This window comes from Zootoca vivipara, chromosome 2 (genome assembly GCF_963506605.1).
Source record: "Zootoca vivipara chromosome 2, rZooViv1.1, whole genome shotgun sequence".
Classification (NCBI taxonomy): Eukaryota; Metazoa; Chordata; class Lepidosauria; order Squamata; family Lacertidae; genus Zootoca; species Zootoca vivipara.
Window position 1 is genome coordinate 115,968,990 of NC_083277.1, and position 25,405 is coordinate 115,994,394.

The 25,405-nt window shown below is 48.2% G+C and overlaps 1 protein-coding gene across 1 annotated transcript in view; it reads right to left on the reverse strand.

The window, feature by feature from the left end:
- Positions 1-360: 360 nt before the first annotated feature.
- The window catches only part of CSRNP2 (cysteine and serine rich nuclear protein 2), a 32,513-nt gene continuing 7,468 nt past the window's right edge, over positions 361-25,405 (reverse strand). Inside the window, exons 2-5 of the mRNA XM_035103126.2 lie at positions 10,244-10,492; positions 8,460-8,719; positions 2,986-3,282; positions 361-1,630 (exon numbers count right to left, since the gene is read on the reverse strand). Of these exons, the coding sequence (XP_034959017.1) occupies positions 728-1,630; positions 2,986-3,282; positions 8,460-8,719; positions 10,244-10,394 (1,611 nt within the window). The 5' untranslated portion in view covers positions 10,395-10,492 and the 3' untranslated portion in view covers positions 361-727. The remainder of the gene's footprint in view (positions 1,631-2,985; positions 3,283-8,459; positions 8,720-10,243; positions 10,493-25,405) is intronic.

The following is a 25,405-nucleotide window of genomic DNA, read 5'->3' on the forward strand; positions in this document are numbered from 1 at the left end:
TGCAGGTGTAACCAGTCACGGTCAGCGTTAATCCATATGGAATTTAAAATGGGGGTGGGTGGGAAGAAGAAAATAGAAGTTCTCCTAGGGAAGGAAGGGCAGCAATAATAGTCACATAAATAAGAGTTTGTAAGAGCCTAAAGCTGTGCAACTGGCCAGAGCAGTTCAAGCGGGTTAAAGGAGGTCACAGTTACCAAGAAGACAGGGCACTGAAAGATGACAAAATGGTACAGGTGGAGGCAGCTGCACTCGGAGCCAGAGAGAGATTCCACAGCATGTATGGATTTGTGATATTCCGTAGCAGTAGCAACATCCTCTTCTACCCTATCCCCCCAAAAAACTCCATTGAGCGCTCTGGGAGAAAAGGCAGCTTCACTCTATTGCTTCCATGACAAACATTCACGTTTGGTCCTTGCAGGATGGGGGGATAAGGTGCCTGCCCTGCAGCCGCTCCAATTAGACCGTTTCCTGTCCGTAGTCCAGGTGCTTCCGTGTTAAGAGGCCACCCAATCCGCAGAAGAAACCCTTGACCCCCCCGAGACAGCTGTAAGCGCTTGGGTGTAGTTCGTTTTATAGTGAGCCTGTACAAAGCAGTCCCCTCTTTCAACGCTCCCCCCCTCCCAACGCCCCACGTTAAATAATCCCCCGGGGGCCTGTGGCCGTTAGATAAATTCTGTCAATAAATAGACACCCAAGATTAAGAGCTACTACAGTGGGTCAGGATGGGTCACACGGCCAGAGCAGGTCCCAGGGAGCACTCCTCCGACGAAGGCAGCTCACAGGCCCTCTCCGGAGACTGCCCCAAACTCTGGGGCCGGAAACTGTCCTGTGGCACGTTTGTGTGGAATGACAGGCTTGGCGGAGGAACCTCAGGCGGGCAGCTTTCAGAAGCAAGGGGCTCCGGGGACAGGGCCGCTTTGCCCCCTTCCACCCTGCCGGAGACCGCGGCTCTGGCGCAAGGCACCAGCGAGGTCACCGGGACGGAGTAAACGCTCAGCTCCTTCTCGTCTGGGTAGCGAGGGGGAATCTCGGGCTCCTCGGCGCTGCCCTCGCCCTTCGCCCCCAGCATCGACCTTTGGTCGACCTGATAGTACACAACCGGCCCATTGTTCAAGTAGGCTTGGCCGCCCTCGGCTGAGCTGGCTTGCTCAGAGTTGTCCGCAAAGCACAGAACGGAGGAGCCCAGGGGCAGCTGGGCTTGGATGAGGATGGGCGTGGCCAGGCTAGGGCACAACCCGCCGGGGACCCCCAGGGGCTCTTCCAAAATGCACACCCCCAGGCTCTCCACGCTGGAGCCGCTGCTCGAGTCTTCTTCGGCCTTCAGCCGCTCCAGCTCCTCGGCCGTCTGCAGGTGCATGACCGCCGTTTCGTTCTCCGCCATGAACTCCTGGAAGTCCTGCGTCTCGGGGGTCTGGGCCCCCAGCCAGTCGCCGCTGGAGCTGGGAGGGGCGGCGACAGCCTCCTCCTCCAGAGTCTGGGGGCGGCTCACCTGCCGCTTATTCTCCAGCTCCAGTTTCATAATGGTGTGGAGGTAATGAGTCCGCACCCGGATGGGATTGAATTCAATGCGCCCCGCCATGTTCCCACAGCCATCTCTGGAACAGCCGCACGGGAAGGACATTCGGTCCACCTGGGTGGGGGAAGTTGAGGGACAGTGAAACTGTGCCCAGCGGGAGAGAGCACTGCGGCAGGGAGTGGATGATGCAAGCCTAGCCAAGGTTTTCTTTTTTGGGGGGGGGGGAAGGCCTTGGAGTAAACAGAAGTCAAGTTCCTGTCGGGAGGAGCATACAAAATTCATGCAGGCTGCCGCTGGTAAGCAATAGGACAGCCAAGTGTGCATGCAGCCCCCTCCCCAAGCCAATCTCTAGATGCTAAAAGAAAAAATATCAGGTCTGCTTGCCAAGACAAGTGATCAAATGGTGCAGCTTTAGTGCCAGGGAATTAATCCTTCCATTGGAAGCACATCACTGAGGGGGAAATATCTGAGTCCTCCCCCCGCACCCCACCAAAACTGCACATTTATCACATAAAAAGCTGCCAGCAGAAGAAAAGGATGCAAATGTGGGGGGAAATATTAAGGACTGTGTTAGAACAGAAGGACAACATGCAAAACCAATTCTACATAGTGAAAACATAGAATTTGGTTAATGGATGAGGAGCTCAGCATCCTGAGAATCTCAGCTTTCATTTCAGCAAATATAAAAATTAGAACGCAAGTTTGTAGCTCTAACGGATGCAAAGACAGCATAAAAGAGCACAGGCAATACTAAAAAGTTTCAGAAGGCGGATGGGGTGGAAACAGAGCCAAGATTTCTGGTGGATCCTGAATAGTTTTCCCTGGTGCTCCCCCCACAGGAACAGGAGGAGCAGAATAATGGAAAACAAAACAACAAAACAAAACATGAACATGTGCTTAGAATTGCACAAATGCTGCAAATTTATGGAGAAAGTGTTTTTCTTAATCTGTTCATTTCAGAAGGCAGCCAGTAGAGGGGAGCAGAGGGACATGCAGAGTAACTATGAGGATACCATGCAGACTGCAAGGACAGAGTTATCGCTCAATAGCAACCAGGGCTGCTCATCCTAGAAACCCTTTCAGCTCCCCTACAACAAAGATCCACCTCATCTTGCTGTCCCCCTCCCCTCTCTCCCCCAAACCCAAACAGAGTCCAAAACAATTACCTTCTATTTGGGGACATTCCTCCTGAGATAATGGGGGACTGCCTCTCTCTTTGCCTCAGATGCGCGAAGGCCCAAGTGTCACCACAGGATCACACAAGACCTTTCAGTGTGTTAATTTACCAGGGCGCACAACAGAGCATCGGACTTACTATGGAGCGCAACTGTGTCTCCTTGCAAGCTCAGGGCGAATGCAGACACAAAGACCTTAAATGAACACGCTTCAACACCAAAGGGACAGACAGACAGACAGACAAAGACGGCGTGGTATAATTCAGGCCAAAGCCTAGCGGTTTCCCCACTGACCTGGCATTTAATTCCAGCCTGGCTACAGGCACAGGCCTCAGGGTCACAGTACAGCCGGCAGTCACAGCCGCATTCCTCCCGCGACAGGCGGATGGCGCGGAGTTCTTGCTTCTCCTCCGCGTCGATGCGATGAACCCCCGAGGCTCGGAGGAGGGCGCGGCGCCTCTTGGTGGGCAGGGGCTGCAGGAAGAAGTAGTCGTCCACCTCCACATTCTCTACATCTATGTCGTCATCAGAGACGTCCTCGAGAGTCAGCCCATCTGCCTCCTCCGACTCCACGGTGCCATTCTTGGTCAGCTTTGGGTGGGGTGGGGGAAGAAGAGAGAAGACACACAGACACACACCAGCAAAGTTAATCTTCAACACTCTCTAAGCCGCATCCCGCTTTGCAATCTGCGGAGAGACAAGCAATTTCCTTGGGTTGAAATTTGAAAATTTATTCTGCACATCTTTGCGTCAGAGCAAAATCTTGGGATGCAGCACAGAATGCAAGTCTCCCAAGAATTTTAGGCTTAAAAAATTTAAAAACTGCCCACGTCTCACTCAGAGTGAAGCTGGGAAACCTGGCCAGGTGTGATGAGGGCTTGGCAGGCATTCTGGCAGTTAAGTGATGGGCCACCCATTGCCTGCAGTCCTTTATCCCTCTTCCACAGTTCACTAGTCCCTAAGACACACACCTGTCTTCCACTTCCATGCCCTTCTTTCTGTTATCTCCCCCCTTGCAACTGCTCCTTAATAATGGAAGAGCGGCCCTGCTAGATCACACCAAAAAGACCCACCTGGCCCACCATCCTCTTCTCAGTGGCCAGCCAAACACCTTTGGAAGCTCACCACCGAGATATGAATGCAACAGGGCACTCTCTACCCTTGTGGTTCTTTGCAAGTCACATTCAGTGGAGGGGAAACTTAGCCACTCAGGCTAGTAGCCAAAGAAACCCCCACTCCTTAAAGTAAATACATTCCAAATGCTTTGAAAAGCTGCACATTCAAAGCGCAATTTTATATGCAAGAGGAATGCTTAGATTGAGCAATTTAGGGTTTCTTGGAAAGTAGATGGGGGGCAGAGACTTTTCGAAGCACTGATTGCACAAGCCATGTTCACACAGCCTTTAAGGAAGATCCCAAGTCCTGGAAGATATTTCTCTGCGAGTTACTCCTCTTCTCTATCTAGGTCAAAAAGACCAGCTCAGATTACAATAGGAATAATAATTAAGGGAGAAGACACTATCATCCCTCCTGAGGATTCTTGCATTGCATAGGAGAAAACCAGGGCTTGCCACAAAGTGTACCCCTTGACAGAGAGCCACATCCAATTCCAGGTCCCTGTAACGCATGGGAAAGAGTCACAGCTCACTGGCACAGCACACATTTGGCACACAGAAGGTCCCAGGTTCCATCTCTGGGGACGGGAAAGATTTCTGCCTGAAACCCCAGAGAGCTCCTTTTTTCAGGGAGACAATACTGGTCCAGTAGGCTGGCTTAGAAGGCAGTTTCCAATGCAACTGTCACATGTCCTTGTAATAGCTGGTGATCTGTTTTAATTTTTGTGTAGTTTTTAATTGTAGTACAGTAATTGGTGTAAAAAGCTTTGTTTTTTTTAAAATGAAATTGCAACATACAAATATTTCAATACATAAAAAAATCTATCCATCCATTCATCCATCTATTCACCTATGAATTAATGTTGAGCTTAATACATGAAACAGCCCATATTCTACTACAAGCCAGATTGGTGGTGGTGATGATGATGGGGGGGGGGCAAAACAAGGGACAAAACAGAACTAGAGCATATGAGCTGGGATCGCTTCTTCGGCAGAGCATGAGACTCTCGGGGCCATGGGTCCGAGCCCACCTTGGCTGAAAGATTCCTGCCTTGCAGGGGGCTGAACTAGATGACTCTCATAGTACCTTCCAACTCCAAAATTCTATGTTTTATTGTGGCACCCTGGCGCATCCGTGCACATCACCCTTTCAGCTTTGGGTTATTTATAGCGCTATCAACGTACAATGCATTTTACACAGTAATATAAACCAGGGCAGAAAGTCCCTGCCTGCAGGAGCTTACAATCTGATCTGTAGGTGGGAGACAGAAGGCGCACTAATCGTGAGTGAGCCGCAAGCAAGTGCTTGCATCTTTCAAGGGACTGAGGCGAGGTAGAGAACAGGAGAGTGCAGAATGTGTTGCATTCTACAGAATCCTGAGGGACTGAGGGGGAATGTTTTCTAGCCTTCATGTTTGCAAGGTTAAGTTTTAAAAAGACAACTTAACCAAAATGATTGGGGGAAGGCAGCACAATTTGTTTTGCACTCCATTTTCTGTTCTTTTGAGTTCAGTGCTGCTTGAAGTACCACATCTCTTTCTTCTGCTCCATTTACACCTAATAAGATGCCACTTTCCCCCAAATGCATCTGCAATCAGAACTTCCACCATATAATTTGTCTTTTCTGGCACAAGCATAATAAGGACTCCATGCCGACAAGACACAAAGGGGAAGGAGGAAAGAAAGAAGGCAATTGTATTGCAATGGGACAGAGGCAAGAGGACTTTTGCCATTTTTATTTTATGAACTTTCTTGGGAAATGCAACCAAACCTCCGAGTATTAGAAGCAGCAGGGTTCCTAAGCATGTTCTTGTACTTATGGATGGTTTTGAAGAGTGACCACTGAATTCCTACGCTAAAGAAGTCTACGCACCTCTTTCCATGAGGACAATGAGGACACAGAAAGCCTAACTACTGCTAGTTCCACAGCTGTGAACATCGGTTCAGTCAGGGAGCTCCACAGAGGACAGCTGCTCTCCCTCAACTTGTATGGAGCAGAGCAAATTTTGTTCTCTCCCCAACCCCACAATCCCAGACCTGTGCTCACAGCCAAAAGTATCGCCAATGGCAGAGAGACCTGCCTGCACAAAACAAAGCAAGTGGAAGCGATTTCATCAGACTGGCCACAGGATTACAGAGGGACTATTCCTCAGAGACGTGATGCAACAAAGCATCATCGCAGGAGTGAATGAGGTGGGAGGAACGTTACTTGGCTTTGCTGCTCACATACAATGGGAAGCAGCGAGAGGCAGTGCGGTGCAACGGCTGCAGCTTGGTTTTGGGAAGCCCGCTTTCCCTGCCGAGGGTGCCGAAACGTGGGTGACCTTGGGTCATTTTACAACACAATATTGCTGCGATATTAAAACGCACCCATTAACCGTGATTCTTGGAAGAAGCAGGAGATGAAAGCAACAAGGCTGGCGACAAGCACATTCTCTTCCCTCTCTCTACTTGCTATGTGGAAAGCAGTCAGAGCCTATCCTCAAGGCAGGGCGTTTGAAGACAAGCCGTAGGCTGGGGGTCCGCTGGGTCTGCACCGAGAAGGGAGCTGTGTTATCTTGCTTCTGAAATTTAGAGCTTTGAAGGCGTTGGTAGTTTATTCTCTTTTTTCACACAGATGTGTGGAGGGTATGGGCATTTGTACAAGAATGCTGCAGGGGTGGCGGGATTGGGGAGGGGAGGGGGGGGAGGCTGGAGTGACAGATCCAGGAATAGGTGGCAAGAGGGTGGCCACGTGAAACTAGTTCTCTGGTCGCTGGAAATCTCTGCGTTAACTTCCACCCCCACAATCCACACTTTCAGGTATAGCCCATACTTTTCTAAGCCTCTCTCAGCTGCCTGCCAAACACGTACGGAAAAACCAAGGTCTTCTGAAAGCTGGACTGTGTGTGGAGTGTACAGATGCAGTCCTCCTTGAGGAGAGTGCACTTCAAACGGTGTATTTCCCACAGAATTCAGGAACCAGATTGGTATTTTTGTAGAATTACTTTCCCTTTCATTTGTGTTTGCTTCCTATAATTACAGCCATGTATTTGATCAACTGCCTTGTCACTACTGATCTGTCCTAACCAAGTGCTCCTTAGTTTCAGAACTGCAGGGACTGGAGTTCTGTATAGCATATAGGCGAAGTTCTCATGGATGAGTGTGTGAGCCTGTTTTTGGAATGTACCACTTGAGGCTGCAGGTGGGGGGAGATGCTCAAATGCAATTAAATAAGTAAATCCACAACCATGGAAAACTAACACATGAGGACAAAGGGTTCTAGGCTAGCCCCCGTCTCCCCGATGTGTGTGTTTTCTATATACAAGTATTATTAATACCTTTTAAAAAGAATAATTAAAAATAATTTAGTGATTGGTATTCAACAAAATACTAGCGCTAGCGCAACACTCCTTTCCCCTGTACATCATCCCCAAATCTGCTCTGGAGGGTTGAGAGAACCCCTTGAAGAGACTTTGGGGGTGCACAATGGCAGGAGAGGGGAAGAACATTCCAATGCACAAGGAGGAAAAATCATTGTGCTGATGATGGAACATTCTCCTTAGCGTGACGCTGAATGCAATCTAAGGAGCATTAGTATGGATGAACATTTCACCATGTGAGCCCACCCCTGCACCCTGAAATAGTGCAACCCCAAAACAGGTTCACCTCCTCACGACTGGAAGTATGCACAGCACAAGGAAGGAATCGGGGGAAGGACTATAAGAAAGGGTATTTGTCTCTTTCGCTCAGCTGGTTGTCATGGCAGCCAGAGACTGATTGGAAATTCTAGGTTTGTAGACAGAAGCATCCAGTCTGGGAAGGGAAACCCAGTTGCTAGGCAACCCCAGGGACACACAGGCCAGACAGCCAGGAGGCATGATATGGAGAAGGCTGGAACAAGGCGCTTGCTTCCAGGGGGTAGGGCCAAGACCCAGAATCTTTCACCGCAGCTCCTCAGCCTCCTCATGAATCAGCTTGACAGAAAGCAGAAGGGGCTGCGCAAAAGCTGGTGCCAGGTCACTAGGGGAGAATTGGCTGGAGTCACTCATAGACCCCTCCTGCCTGTGCTGCTCTGATGCCTCATTTGCAAGAAGCTGGGGAATCCCTCTACTTCTTTCACTGGCAAGCCACTTTCTGCTAAAATGACCCTCCCTCCACACGCCCTTGTTGGGAAAGCTCTTGGCAAGCTGAGGCTCTTTTCCCCTAGGGGAAAAACCTCATATGCTCCCATTTTTGCATTAGCAACTGCACCTAGCTGTGTCCCAACATCATGTGAAGGACCTGTGTATGGAGGGGGATGGACAGGCACAGAATTTAGTTTGGGGCACAGAGCTACCATGGATTAGCAGAATCAGGCCAATAAAAAATAACCGGAGAAGCAGATTTTTCATCTTTTTCTGACGCAGAACAGTAGCAGATCTGCAAATGCGCCAAGGGGCGTAAGAGGCCACTTGGTCTTTAACGCTTCTTAAGAGATCGGTCCTACAGGTTAATACAGCTAATGTTACAGACTGGATGAACAGATAAGGGCACACAAAGCGAATTTCCCACGGTTGCTGTGCTAATGGCCCCTATTCTATGTGCCAAAATCTACATGGAGTTATAGCCACACACTAAAACCTTCTGCAAGCCAGTGGGAGAGATGCTTATGGCCACAAAAAAGCACAGTACCTTCATTTTCTTGGCATGGAGCTTCTCCTCCTTGAGGTGCTCTCTGAGGATCTCCCGGTGGTTCACTTCTTGCTCCTGGGCAAATTCGCCAAGGGTGTACCTGCGGATGGAGTTGTGGCGCTGCGCCATGCCCAAGGAGCTGCCCCCTTGGCTGGGTACGCTGGTAAATCCCTGGCGCCTTGCAAAATAGTACACCGTCACCTGGTCGAAGCGCACATTCTTCCTGCGCAACTGTTTCTGCCTTTTCAGGATGGAAGTTGCTGGGAGGAGAGAGAGAAGGGTATGGATACAGCAAGTGCCGAGTAGATATTTGCTCCCTTGTCATCGGGGTTCCCAAAGTCCCACAGTCACAACTGGCCTATCATTCACATAATAGGCACTTGACCACAGCAGCTTCCAAAACATTATGGAATCCCTGGGTACTATAGATCTGTGCATATTCCCAAACCTGGTGCCCTCCAGATGTTTCCTACAATCATCACCAGCCCCAGGGCTGATGGGAACCGTATTTCAGCAACACCCAGAGGGCACCAGATGGGGTAAGACTGTCATACACACAGTCCATGAAGAGGTCAGGCCCACTAGGCTAGATCAAGTGTGCAATCAGCAACATACTCAGTCTACCGTGGCTGTGCATCGCAGAGGAATGTCAGCTGCGGCGTAGAAGCTGTCATCCTGGGGTCATATCACTGACCTGATAAGCTTCCATGGAAGGAAGCCATGGGTCCCCCAAAGCCGCTGTGCTGCAATAGCACAGTTTAGTTAAATAAACGAGCAAGTTACAAGAAACAAGTGTGAGAGGGTGTTTTCCCATCTTAGCATTCTTTTATAAAAGCACCTTTCAGACAAGCACAATAAACAAAGAGGAAGTCAGCGTAGAATTCCTTTACTCAGAAGTTCTCTCTCCCCCGCCACCCCATGGTTGCCAACCCCCAATTCTTGTCTCCTGAACATCCCTTAAAACTCCGACTCCTCCCTTGAAGCAACTGCCTCTAAAAATACGCCTCCCCACAAATACACCAGACAACAGCGACCCTGAAGTTTTTCTTAACCTATCAGAGTAGCAGGACAGAATTTGACTCCCATCTGTGGTTAATTTTGAACAAAGCTCCTCTAACTACCACCCTGGTAGAGACAAACCCAGACTTAAGTTCTGGGGTACAAGACTGTGTGCTCACTGAACAGTTCTCCTTAACGTTATGAAAAAAGAGCAAAGTGAGGGCAAAAGTCAATGACTATATTCTGGACTGCACAACTCCTACGCTGGAGTACCTTAAAACTCCTTACGTAATTCATTTTGTGCAAGGCCCAATACAGGAAAAGCAGGCAGCACCCTGGATACATACTCCCTCAAGATCATGTTGGGGACAAGAAACCTATTATGCATTCCAAAGTGCTATTAAAACCACCAGTCTCCCAAGACCCAACGATTGCAAGACGGTCGGTTTCATTTGGTTATATAAACAAGCTGGTGGGAGTTTAGGAACAATGACTAGCCACAGGCCACACACAGCTGCCAAAGGCACAGGGAGGGTGCTGCTTTTGAAAAGGTTTCCAAAGGAGTAGTTGCTCGGAGCCTCAAACCCAGCACCCTCCTGGTCCATGTTGGGATGCTCATTTTTCTCAGGGTAAAAGTTTCATGCAACAACGAGGGTGCTGCTGCTGAAGTAAGACTTCTACGGCTAAGTGCAAGCAAATTATTCCGAAGATACCATCAAGCTGAAACAAAACCCCTGGGCAGGGTGTGCCACATGTTCTGAAGGACAAAGGGCCCAACCACTTACGTATGAAGCTGGTGGAGTTGGGTGGATTGACGCTGTCGCAGCTGTCTGCGCTGTCGCTGTTAGAGATCTCATCATCAGAGTTGGAGATGGGTGATCCCACGTCCACCTCATCAAACTTCCTCTTGAGGCTGGCACTTGCGATTGCATCCATTTGTCCCTGGCTCGCATGGAGAGCCACAGAACAGAAAGGGGACTAGTGTCAACTGAAGATCTCCAACTCCAGGCCAATCCGTGGGGTGTACCGGGCACCTGGTAACAGATAACAAAGAGGGGAGGGAGGGGAGGGCCGGAATCAGCAACTCAATCAGACCACACAACTGAATCGCACACAGATTTCACGAAGTGCCGCACACGAGCTCATACTAGTACCATGAATTCCTCAAGCTCTGCTCCCCTCCTGTTTCCCATTACTTTCCCTGTGCTGAGCTAAACAGCTTCCCTTACATCATACCAGCTCCCAAGTACGTGCTGCAGACACAGTCCACTTCCATTCAGCTGTTTGTGCTCCTTCAAGCCGACCACTCGCCCAAAGCCACCTACTACCTCCACTGGTTGCCCCCAGAGGCAGTTGGCATGCTGGGAAGGAAGGCATGAAGCAACCACATAACTCTTCAGCCTCAGCTCCAGTCGCTTCTTCATCCAGCACCAGTTCCACCCACAAGCCGAATGGCATGGGACAGGTCTTCAGCAGACCAACCTGCGGCTCACTCTGTCCCTTCAGGCTGCTGTACTGGCGGCTCCCTTCCCCTTTGCCACAATAAATTCCTGAGAGATTGGGTATGTTGCCTGCCCAGGATGCCGACCCTTCCCTTCTGTGCGTGTTAGCTTGTTTTACATGCTGCATCAATATGCACAGTCATACATTACTGCCCGGTGCCAACAGAAAACATAAATTACAGTGCCCTTTACTGGTGCACAAAGGATACCCAACACCACATTCTTTTGCACAAAGATGTGTACCAATATGTGAGATGGGGTAACTCAGAGTTCAGAGCGGTTAAGCCAAAGATAAGTGGCTCAGGTCTTCCTCACTATGAACACAATGCTCTGCATACCTGCACTGCTTTTGTGAGTTACGTAGGAGGGATGGGGAAGCCGTGGCCCTCCAGACATCGCTGGACTGCAATTCCCAACATCCCTGACCTTGGTCATGCCGGCTGCAGCTGCTGCAAATGGGAGAGTTTTTGAACATTTGGAGGGCAGACAATGGGACCAAAGTCTCTCCAGCTTATTACTCTTTTCACCCCAACACATCCTGCCACAAAACACACAACTTCCTTTTTGTAAGGTATTTAAGTGATTTTCTTTTCTACCTTGGCCACAGCTATGTCATCAATAGCACCCATCCTGAGAAAGGTTAGCCCCTCCTGGCCTAGGGGGCTCCCAAAAGAATTCTGCCAGCCCCACCTTTATAGCCTTCATACACCTGAGTTTCTACATCCATCTACTATGCGCATGTTTCATACGCATCATTTTGAGTGTTGGATTTTGAGTGTTCTGCTCCCCCTTGCCACTATTCCCCCCTTTCTTTTTTAAAGGGAAGAATTCTAGACCCTCTGCATCCAACCTATTCTTAGGTGCACAAAGCTGGATTAGAAGCAGCCAGTATGAAACCCTTGCTATTTATGGTTACAGGGTTTTTTTAAAAAACAAAAAACCACACACTCACAGAGAGATGAAATTCTATGGTGGACTGAAGCAACCAAGGGTTCTGAAGACACCATTTGCTTTCCTATTTCTGACCATGTTTACAAGTCAGATATGTGTGGTATGCACGCAGCTGGCTCCGAGTGGTTAAATCTGCTCTTGCCTTTTGTGCAGTTAGCAGACACCAAGGGAGCAAGAGTAGTCATGTGCGCACTCACATTCCGAGAGAAGGCAGACAGGAATCTTGAGCAAACTAAGCTTAGCCTTCCAGCACGACAGAAGCCAATTGGGAAATTGCAACCATTTTACCACACAATGCACTCAGGAATACATTTGTTTACGCCAATTATTCACAGTGGAAGGATACTTGGCTATTGCACAATATAAGTATCTGCATGAATATCTTTTTAATGTCATCACTGAATAACTACAAAATGCATGGCCTTAGGTCAGATCCATTTTGGCATCATCTGGGATCTGCCTCGAATCAGGGCCAGCAACAGATGTTCCAGGCGAAGGTGCATCAGGAGCCCAGCATTTGGCAGGGATGGGATAATCCTGCCCCAAGGCAGTCAGATCATAATCTCCAATAGCAAAAGACTAGGTTAAGCCTTTTGGAAGGAACACGGACTTGCACTACGGGGTGTAAGCGAACACAGCAGACCTGCTGACCCAATTCTGCGGGCCATGGCTCTCCACCCCCACCCCACCCCCGTTGCTACCCACAGTACTCTAGGAGGAGTCAGCCAATAGTCTTGCTGATCTCACAGCAGCGTGGAAGCCACAGAACAGACAATGACAACAACAAAAACACAATAGAAAATTCTGCCATCACATGTTATTGACGGAAGGGCAGATGGATGTGAAACACATGCCTGCATCCCTCCAGCAAAAAGACACAAGAGCACACATTGGATGGGAGACCAGAAGGTAAGAGGAGATCTGGCCTATGCAAGAACATGGCTGCTGTTCAGTAAATGCCAGCAGGGTGGTGGCACAGGTGTTTAGTATGGGAAATCATGACCCAGCAATTGTCCTAAGGACCATCCTTTGCCCTACCTATATAACAACAAGGGAGGGAAATAAAAAGTTCAGTCTTCAGAAAGCCAAAAGGGGCTCCACATTAGCCAAGCAGTATGCAGCCTCAAAGCTTTCCACTCTTGTGGCAAACGTGTTCACCCTTGGGGAACATTTCGAGACGAAAGTGGTACCTCCTTCTTGACTTTCCAGGAAGCTGTGCCAGGGGTTGATCATTCTTACCTGGGAATGAAATGTGAGCACCCAACAAACCCCAACAGAACCCCAACAAAAGCACTCCCTGTTTTTGGTCAGACTTGCAGCACAAAGCAGATGCAATCTCTGCTACTGCATTACCAACTTCTCCTCTTAAGTACTCAAAGGCTTATGTACTCAAAGGCAACCTCAGGTGTAACACACTGCCTTTCGCAACTCTACTTAAAGCACACACAAAACCCATGAGGTCTTGGATCCCTCAAATTTAAAAGAAAAGCCCTCAAACTAACTACAGTGGAACCTCGGTTTATGAACACCTCGGTTTACGAACGCCGCAGACCCATCTGGAACGGATTAATTCACTTTCCATTACTTTCAATGGGAAAGTTCGCTTCAGTTTATGAACGCTTCAGTTTATGAACAGACTTCCGGAACCAATTGTGTTCATAAACCGAGGTACCACTGTACTCATAGAAGACAAAGTGGTCACATGCAGTTTGAGCTAAAGTGTACCCACTGTCGTATGCAGGAAATACAGATAGGTGCAGATTGACATTGACATTCCTTGCTGATGCCAAGCTCTTTCCAATATTTAAGCCCAACCTTCTCCGATACTGAGCACATATCCAAAGAGGGACAAGCTCTTGCTGGAATTTTAGGTGACTTTCCAATTTTCTCCCCACCTTGTTTTTTTGTTTCATTGAACATCCCAAGGGCTTTCTAGGTATACAAACCACCAAACAGCACCCTCACAATTCTATCCTATTTGTGCATTAAAAGTAAAGGGACCCCTGACCGTTAGCTCCAGTAACGGATGACTCTGGGGTTGAGGCGCTCATCTCGCTTAACTGGCTGAGGGAGCCGGCGTACAGCTTCCGGGCCATGTGACTAAGCCGCATCTGGCAAATCAGAGCAGCACACGGCAACACTGTTTACCTTCCTGCCGGAGCAGTACCTATCTATCTACTTGCACTTTGACGTGCTTTCAAACTGCTAGGTTGGCAGGAGCTGGGACCGAGCAACGGGAGCTCACCCCATCGCGGGGATTCGAACCGCCGACCTTCCGATCGGCAAGCCCTAGGCTCTGTGGTTTAGATGACAGCGCCACCTGTGTCCCATTTGTGCATTAGAAACAAACCAATAAGGCAGGAAAGAACAGAATACTGTCTCCCCAGTGGCAGAACCATGCTCACACTCCAAGATCCCCTTTTAGACAGATATTAGAGCTTAATTCTTCCACTCTTGTCCTTTGTGCTTTAAGCCCTGAATGACTTACTAGAGAGGCAAGAGGAACAAGCTCTCCTTATTACAGGGAGCTGCTAGACTTGTGCCCTCCCACACAGGTCTGTCCCCTCTTTCCCATCACAAAAGCTGCTTGCTTTGCAACAAAAAGGGGGGGCAGGCCAGGGAGCCTCCAAATGCTACCAGAACTCTTGTCCCTACAAGAAGTGTGCATGCACACGAAAGCTTATACCAAACTAAAAAAAATTAGTTGGTCTTTAAGGTGCTACTGAAGGAATTTTTTTATTTTGTTTCGACTCAGACCAACATGGCTACCTACCTGTATCTTGTCCCTACATTGAGGTATGGCATAAAACCACACAGATGTAAACATTACTATTAGGGGGAGGGGAGCAGGCTTTGTGTGCTACAAACATGCTCTGCAAGTCCTGATTTAGCATTAGGCTCTATTTAAAAAACATGAAGCACTGTCATTATTTTCTCTGCATCCTGGATTTTGCCAAATAGCATAGCTCCATAGGCCATGCAATGTCTTTTCCCAGTAGGAGAAAGCTAGCAGCAGCCAGAGGCAAAAGACAATGAGACCTATTAGACCAGGGGTTCCCATACTTACCGGGCTTCGGGCCGGAGAGCAGGGGAGTGCGCGTGCAGCGGGCTGGAGGGCGGGGGAGTGCGCGCCCGTGCGCATGCGCACACGCACACGGTCGGAAAAAATCGCCGCAAATCGCTTGTGCGCATGCGTATGGGCCTCCCCCGACCCGGAAGTGCATCGGAAATGACCTCTTCTGGGTCGGGAGAGGCCCATACGCATGCGCACAAAGGATTTTCGGCGATTTTTTGCCGATTTTGAAGATCGCCGCCGTGCCGGGGGTCATTGCAGGCCGGATTGGGAGGCTAATTGGGCCGCATCCGGCCCGGGAGCTGTAGTCTGGGGACCCCTGTATTAGACCAACACTCAGGCAGCCTTTGAGCTAGGAGAGCATCTGGGTTACATTACAGAGAAGGGGAGGAAGGGGGATGCCAGGTGGCTCTTTCCCCCCAAATCATATCATCCTTTACACCAAGGCTGCTCTTGACGGGGTAACAGCCAATAGCTGGTACTGATGAGTGCCTGTTTGAAAGCCAGGAGAAAAATTAATTAATTAGGGGCAACCGGCTCTGCCTTCCTGTAGAAGCTCCTTTGCAAAAAAAACTAAGTAGCAGAACCCAGGACAAAGTCTAATCCATAGCTGTCAAGTTTTCCCTTTTCTCGCGAGGAAGCCTATTCAGCATAAGGGAATTTCCCTTAAAAAAAGGGAGAACTTGACAGCTATGGTCTAATCTCCATCACCTTAGCTCGGGGATGGGGAGACTGTGCCCCCCCATCATCAGATACTGCTGGACTCCAACTCCCATCAGCCCCAGCTAGCATGGCCAATGGCCAGGGATGATGGGAACTGCAGTTCAGCAATGTCTGGAGGATCAAAGGCTCCACACCCCTGCCTTAGCTACACCACCACCAAAACAAATACCAATTTCTGTGGCAGGAGACAAGAGAAAGGAGAGATATCACTGCACTTCAAAGCTGAAGGACAAGGTAGAACAAGCCTCAAATAAACTCAACTGTAGTACCTTATTTACCGGTATGTATTTGTTATTATCCCACCTTTTTCTTCAAGGAGCTCAAGGCAGCATACATAGTCCTCCACATAGAATCCCTCCAACAACCCTGTGAGGTAGGCAGTGACTGGCTCAAGTCATCCAGTGAGCTTCATCGTCGAGCAGGGATTTGAACCCAGGTCTCCCAGGTCTTAGTCCAGAACTCAAACCACTACACCACACTGGCTCTCCATGTGTTACTCCCCTGCCCATTCCCATCTCAAAACACATGCACACACTGTATTTTACCTCTAATTTTTACAGTGGTTCTATGGAGAGTCCCCTCCCCAATGTTTCAGAACATCTTCCTTACATTCCCCCCAAAACCAACTGAACCGTTTAGTCCAGGCAGGGCCAAACTTTGACCTCCAGGTGTTTTGGGACTACAACTCCCACCATCCCTAGCTAACAGGACCAGTGGTCAGGGATGATGGGGAATTGTAGTCCCAAAACATCTGGAGGGCCGAGTTTGGGGGTGCCTGGTTTAATCTGTATCATTTGAAAGACTCAGGCTGGATGGAGGGGAAAAAACTTGTATAGAGAAAGAAGGAAGGAAGCCCAAATCATGCTGACAATTCCTTTTCCTATCTCCACTTTCATGCAACAAGACATTCATTATAAAACAATGGCCTTTCCTCCACTAGGAGACAGAAGATCTGCATGAGCACAGGCCTGTCGTTTGTGCCCTGCATTTCTAAGAGAGAAATAACATTTTTTAAAACCGCCTTTTCTCCCCACGAAATGCAAAAGCTGGAGGCAGGGCCAAGGAGAATCATGAAAAAGAATCTGCCCTCCTTAAAAGACAGTCGCACATGTTGACGGGAAGCATGAAGGGTGGGTGCTGGGCGGATTTTTAAATCATTCTCTGTAATAATAAAAGGAGCTAGTAAGTGTCAGAGAGGTTTCTCAACCTTCACAGTCTGAATCTGATGGGAAAGCGGGTCGAAAGACAAAGGAAATACAAGAAAAGCCTTGCCAAAAGCTGAAACTGCATCTCTGAAGTCACAGCTGAGAAAGTGCCACTCAACACCTCTCCCCCCCAAAACCCCGCTTTCCTAAAATAGAACACAAGAACCAGGAAGCCTCTATGTGAAAGTCTGTTGGAGGGAGGGGGAAACAACCCCTGAATTCTCTCTTGCAGTTGCCCCTCCCCCAGAATAGGCCTCTGCTTCTGCTGGTTGATGCAAGCCCACCACCCACCCAGGCCTGCCCAGCCCAGCCCAGCCCGTTTCTTCCTTGCACTTGTCTGTTCCCATCAATGTCCTAGCAACCGTTCCCATGGCAACAAAGCTGAACAAATGGGCTTGAAAGAAACATGCCAGCCAGCTGTGGCAGAAGGCAGCAAGGAGAGATCCTGACTGCGTGGCTCAGCTTCTCCGGGAGCAAAAAAGAAAAGGAGAGGGAGTTCTTCACGTTCCTAACAAAACGCGAGCAGAGTCACTCCCCACCTGGGAGCCTTCCTCTCCTTCCCCAAAGGCTTTGCCCCCTGCACCTCAAAAGCATTTTCCAAAAGGCAGGATGAAACATGGCTGCTTGGCTTCTGCCGAAGGACAGAGACCAATCCAAATCAGCTGAGGCACAGAGAGTAAAAAGTCAAGCACAGTTTCACTTTGAGCCACTAACTCACTACCTGCCACCGTGGTCCCCCACCCTTGGGCAGGACATCCAATCCTAGTTTTATATGCGAAAGAACTGAGCCAGCGTTCAGTTTTGGGAGGAGCTGGCTCTGCATGCAAGTGCCGCAGCAGCCGAGCCAAATCCCAAGGTGTTTACTGGTTGCCTTGGGTGTAGGATGCAAAGCTACAGGAGAGGGAAAAGGCTTCTGGACCCGCCTACTTTTCAGACGCCATGGAGCTGGTGTTTCTGCACATTTCTGCCTTGGCACATGCAACACAAGGAGGGTGCTATAAAGAGGGTGCTTTTGGGGTGGGGTGGGGGGAGAACAACACTGCCACTTCCAGTTGTCCCCTCTCACTGAAATAGGGTCTTGGTTCAGAAGCGGCACATGTGACCGCCAGAAGAACTTTAAATCACACGAGAAGTTCTGTTGATTCAGGCCCATCCTGTTCTGATGCCTGTCTATGGGAAGGCCACAAGCAGAACATAAGCGCCACAGCAGCTGCGCTATCTGCAGCTCCAGCACCAGGCATTCAGAGGCACAATCCTGCCTTGTCCTTCATGAATGTACCTAATCCTCTTTATTGGGGACCACCTCTGCCTCTACACGTCGCAGGATGCCCTTTCCCCATATGGTTCTGGCACCACTTCTTGCACGGGGTTTGCTCTCCCTTCTTCCCAGATATCTTCCCCATCCCATCACTCAAGCAATTAACAAGTGGGAAAGGAGACAGCGCACAGACAGCACCTGCATGCTTCAAGGAAGCTACTTAGCTAATTGAGTGCCCAGCCTGAATAATGAGAGATCTTGTTAAATGAAAAAAAACCGAGACAAGAACTGTCACACTCAACTTTCTCCTTCTCCCTCTGTGGGCAACCTTCTTTTGGTACGTAAAACTCATTATAGCCGGTATGAAAGCAATTTGGAACACGGTGATGATACATCTGTGCCTTTTAAGATTTCTCAACAGATTTGTTAAGCGCAGGGAGCAAGTTGCTGTCGATTTATTTCAAGGCTTGGAGCGACCATTGTGACAGACTAGCCTGATATGCAACAGAGGATTGAACCAATTCATGGAGGTTAAGACTGCCAATGGCGACTCGTCACAATGGCTCTACTACCACTGTATCCAAGTACAGTGGTACCTCTACTTACGAATTTAATGCGTTCCGAACGCACATTTGTAAGTCGAAAAAATTTGTAAGTCGAATCCCATAGGAATGCATTGGGAGAAAAAAAATGTAAGTCGAAGCAACCCTATCTAAAAATTCGTAAGTAAAAAAAATCCTATCTAAACCGCATCCAAGATGGCAGACGGAGCTCCATTCGTAAGTAGAAACATTCGTAAGTAGAGGTACCACTGTACCAGTAGCTGGGAATCACAAATGGTGAAAGCGCCGCTGGCCACTGGGAGAACAAGATGCAGGATTACGTGGGCCTTTGGCCTGATCCAGCAGGGCTCTGACGTTCTTATGGCAGAGTTTCAGAATGACTGCTTTAGGGTAACGATCTTGTAGAACCACCTTTTCTACCCAGCTACTCAGCAGGTGAACCTAGTTTTCCTTAAATAGCCTTTAAGGAAGTTGATGTGAATCCATCTTACTGATTCCCACAATTAAGTTTTAAGTAACCCAAAATGTGAGAAGGCTGCCTCTGGCTTCTGGGCTGGTTCTGCTCAGCAACATCAAATTATGTTCAGTGGATTAGGGCTCCCCACCTTCCAGGGAAGACTCTATTACATGCAGAGCTATTTTTCAGCCAGAGCTCAATGGAGCTCAGCAGCTCCCAGGTGGGCGCCATTGCTATTCAAAGGGAACAAGGGAGAAGTTCATTGTGAGTTCCAGCACCCCTTTTTCTAGAAGAATAGCACTGATTATACTACAGCGTACCCTACAAAGGAATTTTTTTCTACCAAGCTCTTTGAGATTAGCCACATTCACAAGACATGGCAAGCCAAACCATGGCTTAGCAACCAAATATTCTGGTTCCTAGGGAGGAGATCACAGACGCTCTGATCCTCCTTGAGAAGTTTAAATAATAATAATTAAAAAAATATAATAAATATAATAATAATAATAATATTTATTACTTATACCCCACCAATCTGGCCAGGCCTCCCTAGTCACTCAGGTCAGTATGGTGCAGCAGCTAAGCGAAGGTTCAGAATATCACCTGAACCCAGGCTCATGGTTAAGGTCTCCCCTCCTTGTCCGTGACCAAAGTTTGTCCTATGGCTACAGGTTGTGGTTAAGGAAGAGGGCCCTTAACCATAATTCCAGGTTTGGGTGACAGGCTCAGCCAAAGCCTGGCTTAGCTGCCGACCTGAGAAGCCCAAGGAGGAGCAATGCAGGTGTGAACATGTTTGCGTGGTCATGGTAAGCCATATTGTGGCTAACTGTGATGTGAAAACTAGGTCATCAGGATGTCAAGAACCAGCCTGCTCCCTGACTATTGCTGTTTGCCATTCTATTTTGTGATGAGCACACACAGAGAAAAGACCTAAGCACCTCACCAAGACACTAAGTAGAACTTAGAAGAGCTACCAAATGTTAGGGACACCAGGAGCCTCTCCTGAATGATCTCTCCACCCCCCCCCCCCGAACCACCCAGAGTGCAGCAACATGAAACCTGCAAGGTTCTGCACACAATTGAGAAATGTTTCAATGGGCAGGAGGAGAATCAGCTGCTTCTCATTATGACAAGGAATTCCAAACATGTTGAGGGTAACCCTGCGGTGTTGCAGGGGCAGGGGGGAAGCGATGATGGAAAGAACAGAAGTGAACTGTGGGAGTCCTCTGATGAAACACATTTGCAGGTCAGGCACAAAGGAGGCAACAAGAATGAGATATGGGAGTTGGGGGTGGGGGAGAGAAAGAAACCATCAGGGAAATTGGTTAGGGAGGAGTGAGGAATTTGAGAAGCAGGGGTCAGAGAGGGGAAGGCAACTTCAAAAGGCAATGCCAAGCCAACAGATTGTGCTCAACCTGAAAGGAACTTTCTAGCCTGCTTGCTCTCCCTCCAGGTCTATAGGGAACGCAGGCTGTCCACCTTTCCCATTCAAGGCAGAGATACAGGAAAGCCAGTCTCATTGATCCATAAGACCCACAAGACCAGGCATAGGCAACCTTGGCTCTCCAGATGTTTTGGAGCTACAACTCCCATGAACCCTAGCTAACAGGGCCAGTGGTCAGGGATCATGGGAGTTGTAGTTCCAAAACATCTGGAGAGCCAAGGTTGCCTATGCCTGCACAAGACTAAGGGTTTCGCAGGGTTGTATGGTCACTATTGGCTACAGAAGGCCTTCTTGTATATCTGGGATAACTATATACGGTAAATGAATCATGGTTGTTTATGTAGCACTGGGACATGTCCAGAGAAAGGCAAGAGAAATGATTTGGGGAGAGGGTGCCTGGAGGCCAAATATGTAATGAAAAGTGGAAGGATCTGCATATTTTTAGGCTGCAGGAGAGACAAATAAGAGACAAGACAATAGCCGCCTTCAAATATTTGAAGGGTTTGTCTCACATAGGATGGAGAAAATTTGTTTTCTGTTGCTACCACAGGTAGGATCCAACCTAATTGCTTCCAATTGCGAGAAAGGGAATTTTGACTTATAAATATTATGAAGAGCCTCCTGATGTTGCTCAGCAGTGGAACAGACTTGCCTCAGAAGGTGGTGGAACAGAGCCACCTTCCTTAGAAGTTTTTAAGCAGAGGCTGAGGGGTCACCTGTTGAGGAAGGAGGAGGAGGAGGTTTCCCCCATCATCAGGGCGCTAGACTAGACGACCTTTGAGGTCCCTCCCAACCAGTGTTAAAAACCCAGATATACAACCTAATATACAAGCTAGGTGACGGGCGCCATAATGGAGTGTCCAGGCGCCTTCTTTCCCCAATGGAGTATTTATTTACTTATTATTCTTTTAATTTCTATACCGCTTTATATTAAAAAAAAACAAATCTCAAAGTGGTATGCAACACATTAAAAACACCAAATAAAGCAACCCAGAATAAAACAAATTCAAGCTTCAATTAAAATATTTCAGATCCTTCTCTAAGTGACGTTTTGCTTTCCCTAGTCGCCAACCTGGCATCCAGAGAGGATGGGTGAGGGAAGTATTGTAAAGTCTGTTGGGAGCAAACAAATTCATTTTATAGAGTTGGGAGCAGTGTTAGAAATTAGCCAGGCACCAGGCATGTTTTGCGACTGGCACAGGTCCAGTTGCATCCATGCAGAGATCTCTGGATGCCAGGTTTAGATTAGGTATCTGAGTTTCTAACACTGGTCAGCCTGGGTAAAAAAAAATTAACACCCCTTTTTTCACCTTCTGGACTATGAAACTCATTCACACAGGAAAATATATGGACTCAAACAAATTTGTGACCAGGACAGATGAGACATCCCTTGCCTTCTTTCATTAACAAACCACTTTAAAATCAGTCTAGCATTTTCACTGACTTTGGTTCCTGCTATTCCAATAAAACTCACATCATTGGCTCTGCACGTGCGTTTTAGGGCAGAAGAGAACACAGCCTGCACACGCCACTGCAACTCACCTTTGTCACATTAGTAGTCCTTATGTCAATTCATTAGCGATGTGGGTGGAGAGCTGCCAGAATGCAGGTTTACATCACCCTCAAGGATTTCCTACCAGCAAGAGTTATGTGTAAACTGAAACAGTCTGGGCTGAGCAACACATGTGCCAACTGGTCTACTTCAATGGAGCTATTTGCTATTGGGCACCTGAGAACGTTCCCTTTGTTTACAAGAAAACCTGGCAGCACATGTGGGCCCCTGCCCTTTGCATGCATGCTGAGAAAAGATATCTGCAAAAAGTGAATTGAAGTGACATATATAGCATTAAACAAAACATGTAAGAAACTTTGTGATCCTCCCCCTACCTCTTAACTTCTCTCGCAACGGTATGCGAGTAGGTAGACTTCCAACCCCAGTGACATCTCACACACAACGCAGCAAACAAGAAAGAGTTTCAAGCAGTTAAGTACCACTGGCAAAGTGCTGGCAGAGAAATGCATGTAGGAGTAGCCCTATCACATAATTGAGGCAGTCAAACAAGGAGCTTAAACCACTGACTACAGTCAAAAGGGGGAGAGAAAAAGAGAAGTGGAGGGTGGGAGGCCAGTACTCCTACTTGCAGCCTTTTAATTAGACCCCCAACCCCATCTGAAGACAGGAACTGTCACAAGCTTGGACACAATGTGGTGTTACTGGGAGGGAGCAGTGCGCTGCTTTTACGGCCTCCAGCACAGCCTTTGCCAATCTGGTTTTGGACTACAGCTTCCATCTTCACCGCTGCCCTAAGACACATACTGTATTTCACCCACTTCCCAGAGAAGCAAGAGACCCTGTTCTCCAGGCGCAGATGCTACTGAACACCTCTGGCATGGTAGAGGAGCCAGGGCAGACAAGATAAAGTCAAATCTCAGATTACTTCAGGGATGAATTTGTGTCAATCGAAAATGACTCAATGCCTGAGAGGGATGTTTTTCCTCGTAGACCATGCTTACGTTGGGAGGAAAATTTGCAGCTCTCTGACCTCCACCATAAAAGAGTCCTCAAGTTTGTGGTCATTTTTATTTTAATTGACACTGTTCTATGCCTTTGAAAGAAGTACTGTACGCAGATTTCATCCTTCACACTCAATTGACTGAAATGAGAACTGGTGTGTGTGTGTGTCTTTTGCTTTGCACCTTTCTCCCATGCCAGACTTTGCAACTTGAACGCTATTCTCTATGCGCAATGCTACCTCGCTCTCTTCCTGCCATAAAACAGGCTGTCAAACTTTACTCTGCTACCAACCCAAACTCCCCATCTCCATCACTGCCCTCCACCCGTTATACTTCACACGCAGCTCAAACATGCCCTCTGCCCTCTGCCCTGTTGAAACATGTGTCTGCTTAGCAGTTTCATCAGCCGCTGGTTTTAGTACTATGGCGGAAGAATGGGAAAGCTTCCCGTAACGGAAAGCGCCAATTTGCAGAGACTGTACATTGCCAGGGCCAGTATCAAGCCAATCGCCAATTGGTCTTCTGGACTGCCCCAGCATATACCAGAGGAAACCAATGTATCCTCAGCACTTTCAGCATGTGAACTACAGGGTCCAGCAGCATTTTAGGCTGGATTCAAAACAACTGCTAGTCTTCCCAATCACATATATCCATGGTTGAGCATCTGCTTTCTATGCAGAAGATCCCATGTTTGATCCCTGGCATCTCAAGGTAGGGCTGGGAAGAGGCCCTTGCGCTGTAACCCTGGAGAGCCATGGCCTGAGAGGGTAGGTAATATTGAGCTGGTAATATTGGTCTGACTCAGTATGAAGCAGTTTCCAATGTCTGCAGGAAGCACTCAACAATCCCCCTTAGTAATTGGTTGCAATTCAGGCTCCAAACCTTCATTCTTAGAGGAAACTCATTCCAGCTGCAAGTGTTCCTGGCAACATCTTGTGACTTTCTCCATTTTCTTATCAGTTCTCTCCCATTCCCAGGGCCCATCTTAGAACATCTGCGAAATCGTCATTGCTTAACTTCCCAGAAATACAAGCTTTAATAACCATCCTGATGTGTAATGCCAGACTACAAAAGCAAAGGTGTGGTCTTCCAGAAAGTACAACCCAAAATCACGAGGCTGCGCCACATTCAAAGCCTTCCATAGCTGGCGGAATTGGTCCCAGTTCAGAACTGGATTGTCACCTATTAAGACCTGGCACAGATGAAACTCTGTCCAGCCTCTAAGCTATGATGGAAAGAACAAGAAACACCCCCACTCAGGTTCACGCACACCACCAGTGCTCCCCTCCCTTTCAGAGTTTTGGAACTATGGTTAAAAGCACTATGCAAACCTGCTTCTAATCATGGTTTGGCCCCAAGTACTGGGACCCAGGTGGCGCAGTGGTTAAACCACAGAGCCTAGAGCTTGCTGATCAGAAGGTCGGCGGTTCGAATCCCTGTGACGGGGTGAGCTCCCGTTGCTTGGTCCCAGCTCCTGCCAACCTAGCAGTTCGAAAGCACGTCAAAATGCAAGTAGATAAATAGGAACCGCTACAGCGGGAAGGTAAACGGCGTTTCCATGTGCTGCTCTGGTTTGCCAGAAGCGGCTTTGTCATGCTGGCCACATGACCTGGAAGCTATACGCTGGCTCTCTCGGCCAATAATGCGAGATGAGCGCGCAACCCCAGAGTCGGTCACGACTGGACCTAATGGTCAGGGGTCCCTTTACCTTTTTACCTTTTACTGTTAGCACACACACACACACACACACACACACACACACACACACACACGTGCAGAGGCAAATCTGAAGATAGTTAACTTTGAAACCGAGAAGGGGAAGGGGGAAGTCTCCCCAACACACGAGAGGCATGTCCTGTGTATGTATATCTCCACCAGCCTTTAAAAACACATTTTTATTATTATGGGTAAGGGGTTGATTGTTTCCTCCTTCCCTTCCCTTTAAGGAAGGTTTCATGAGCTGTAGTTGGCAATGTCAACGCTTCCATTACAGTGATTATCATTCTGCAAACTCAGAGACGTATTTTAAAAGTCATTTTGTCAAGATAAGACAATCTCCATTTTAAAATAACTCCCGGTCTAAAATCCTCCTCCTAAGCTGGGGATATAAGACAGGAGACTCTCTAGATATATTCTTGTGATTGGCATATTGCAACCCAATGCTTTTTTGTAATGCCAGTATTCGGTTTTTAAAAGGAAGCTTCTTTTAGAAGGAAGCATATGTGAACAAAGCAGACACAGGGTGCTTGCACACAGA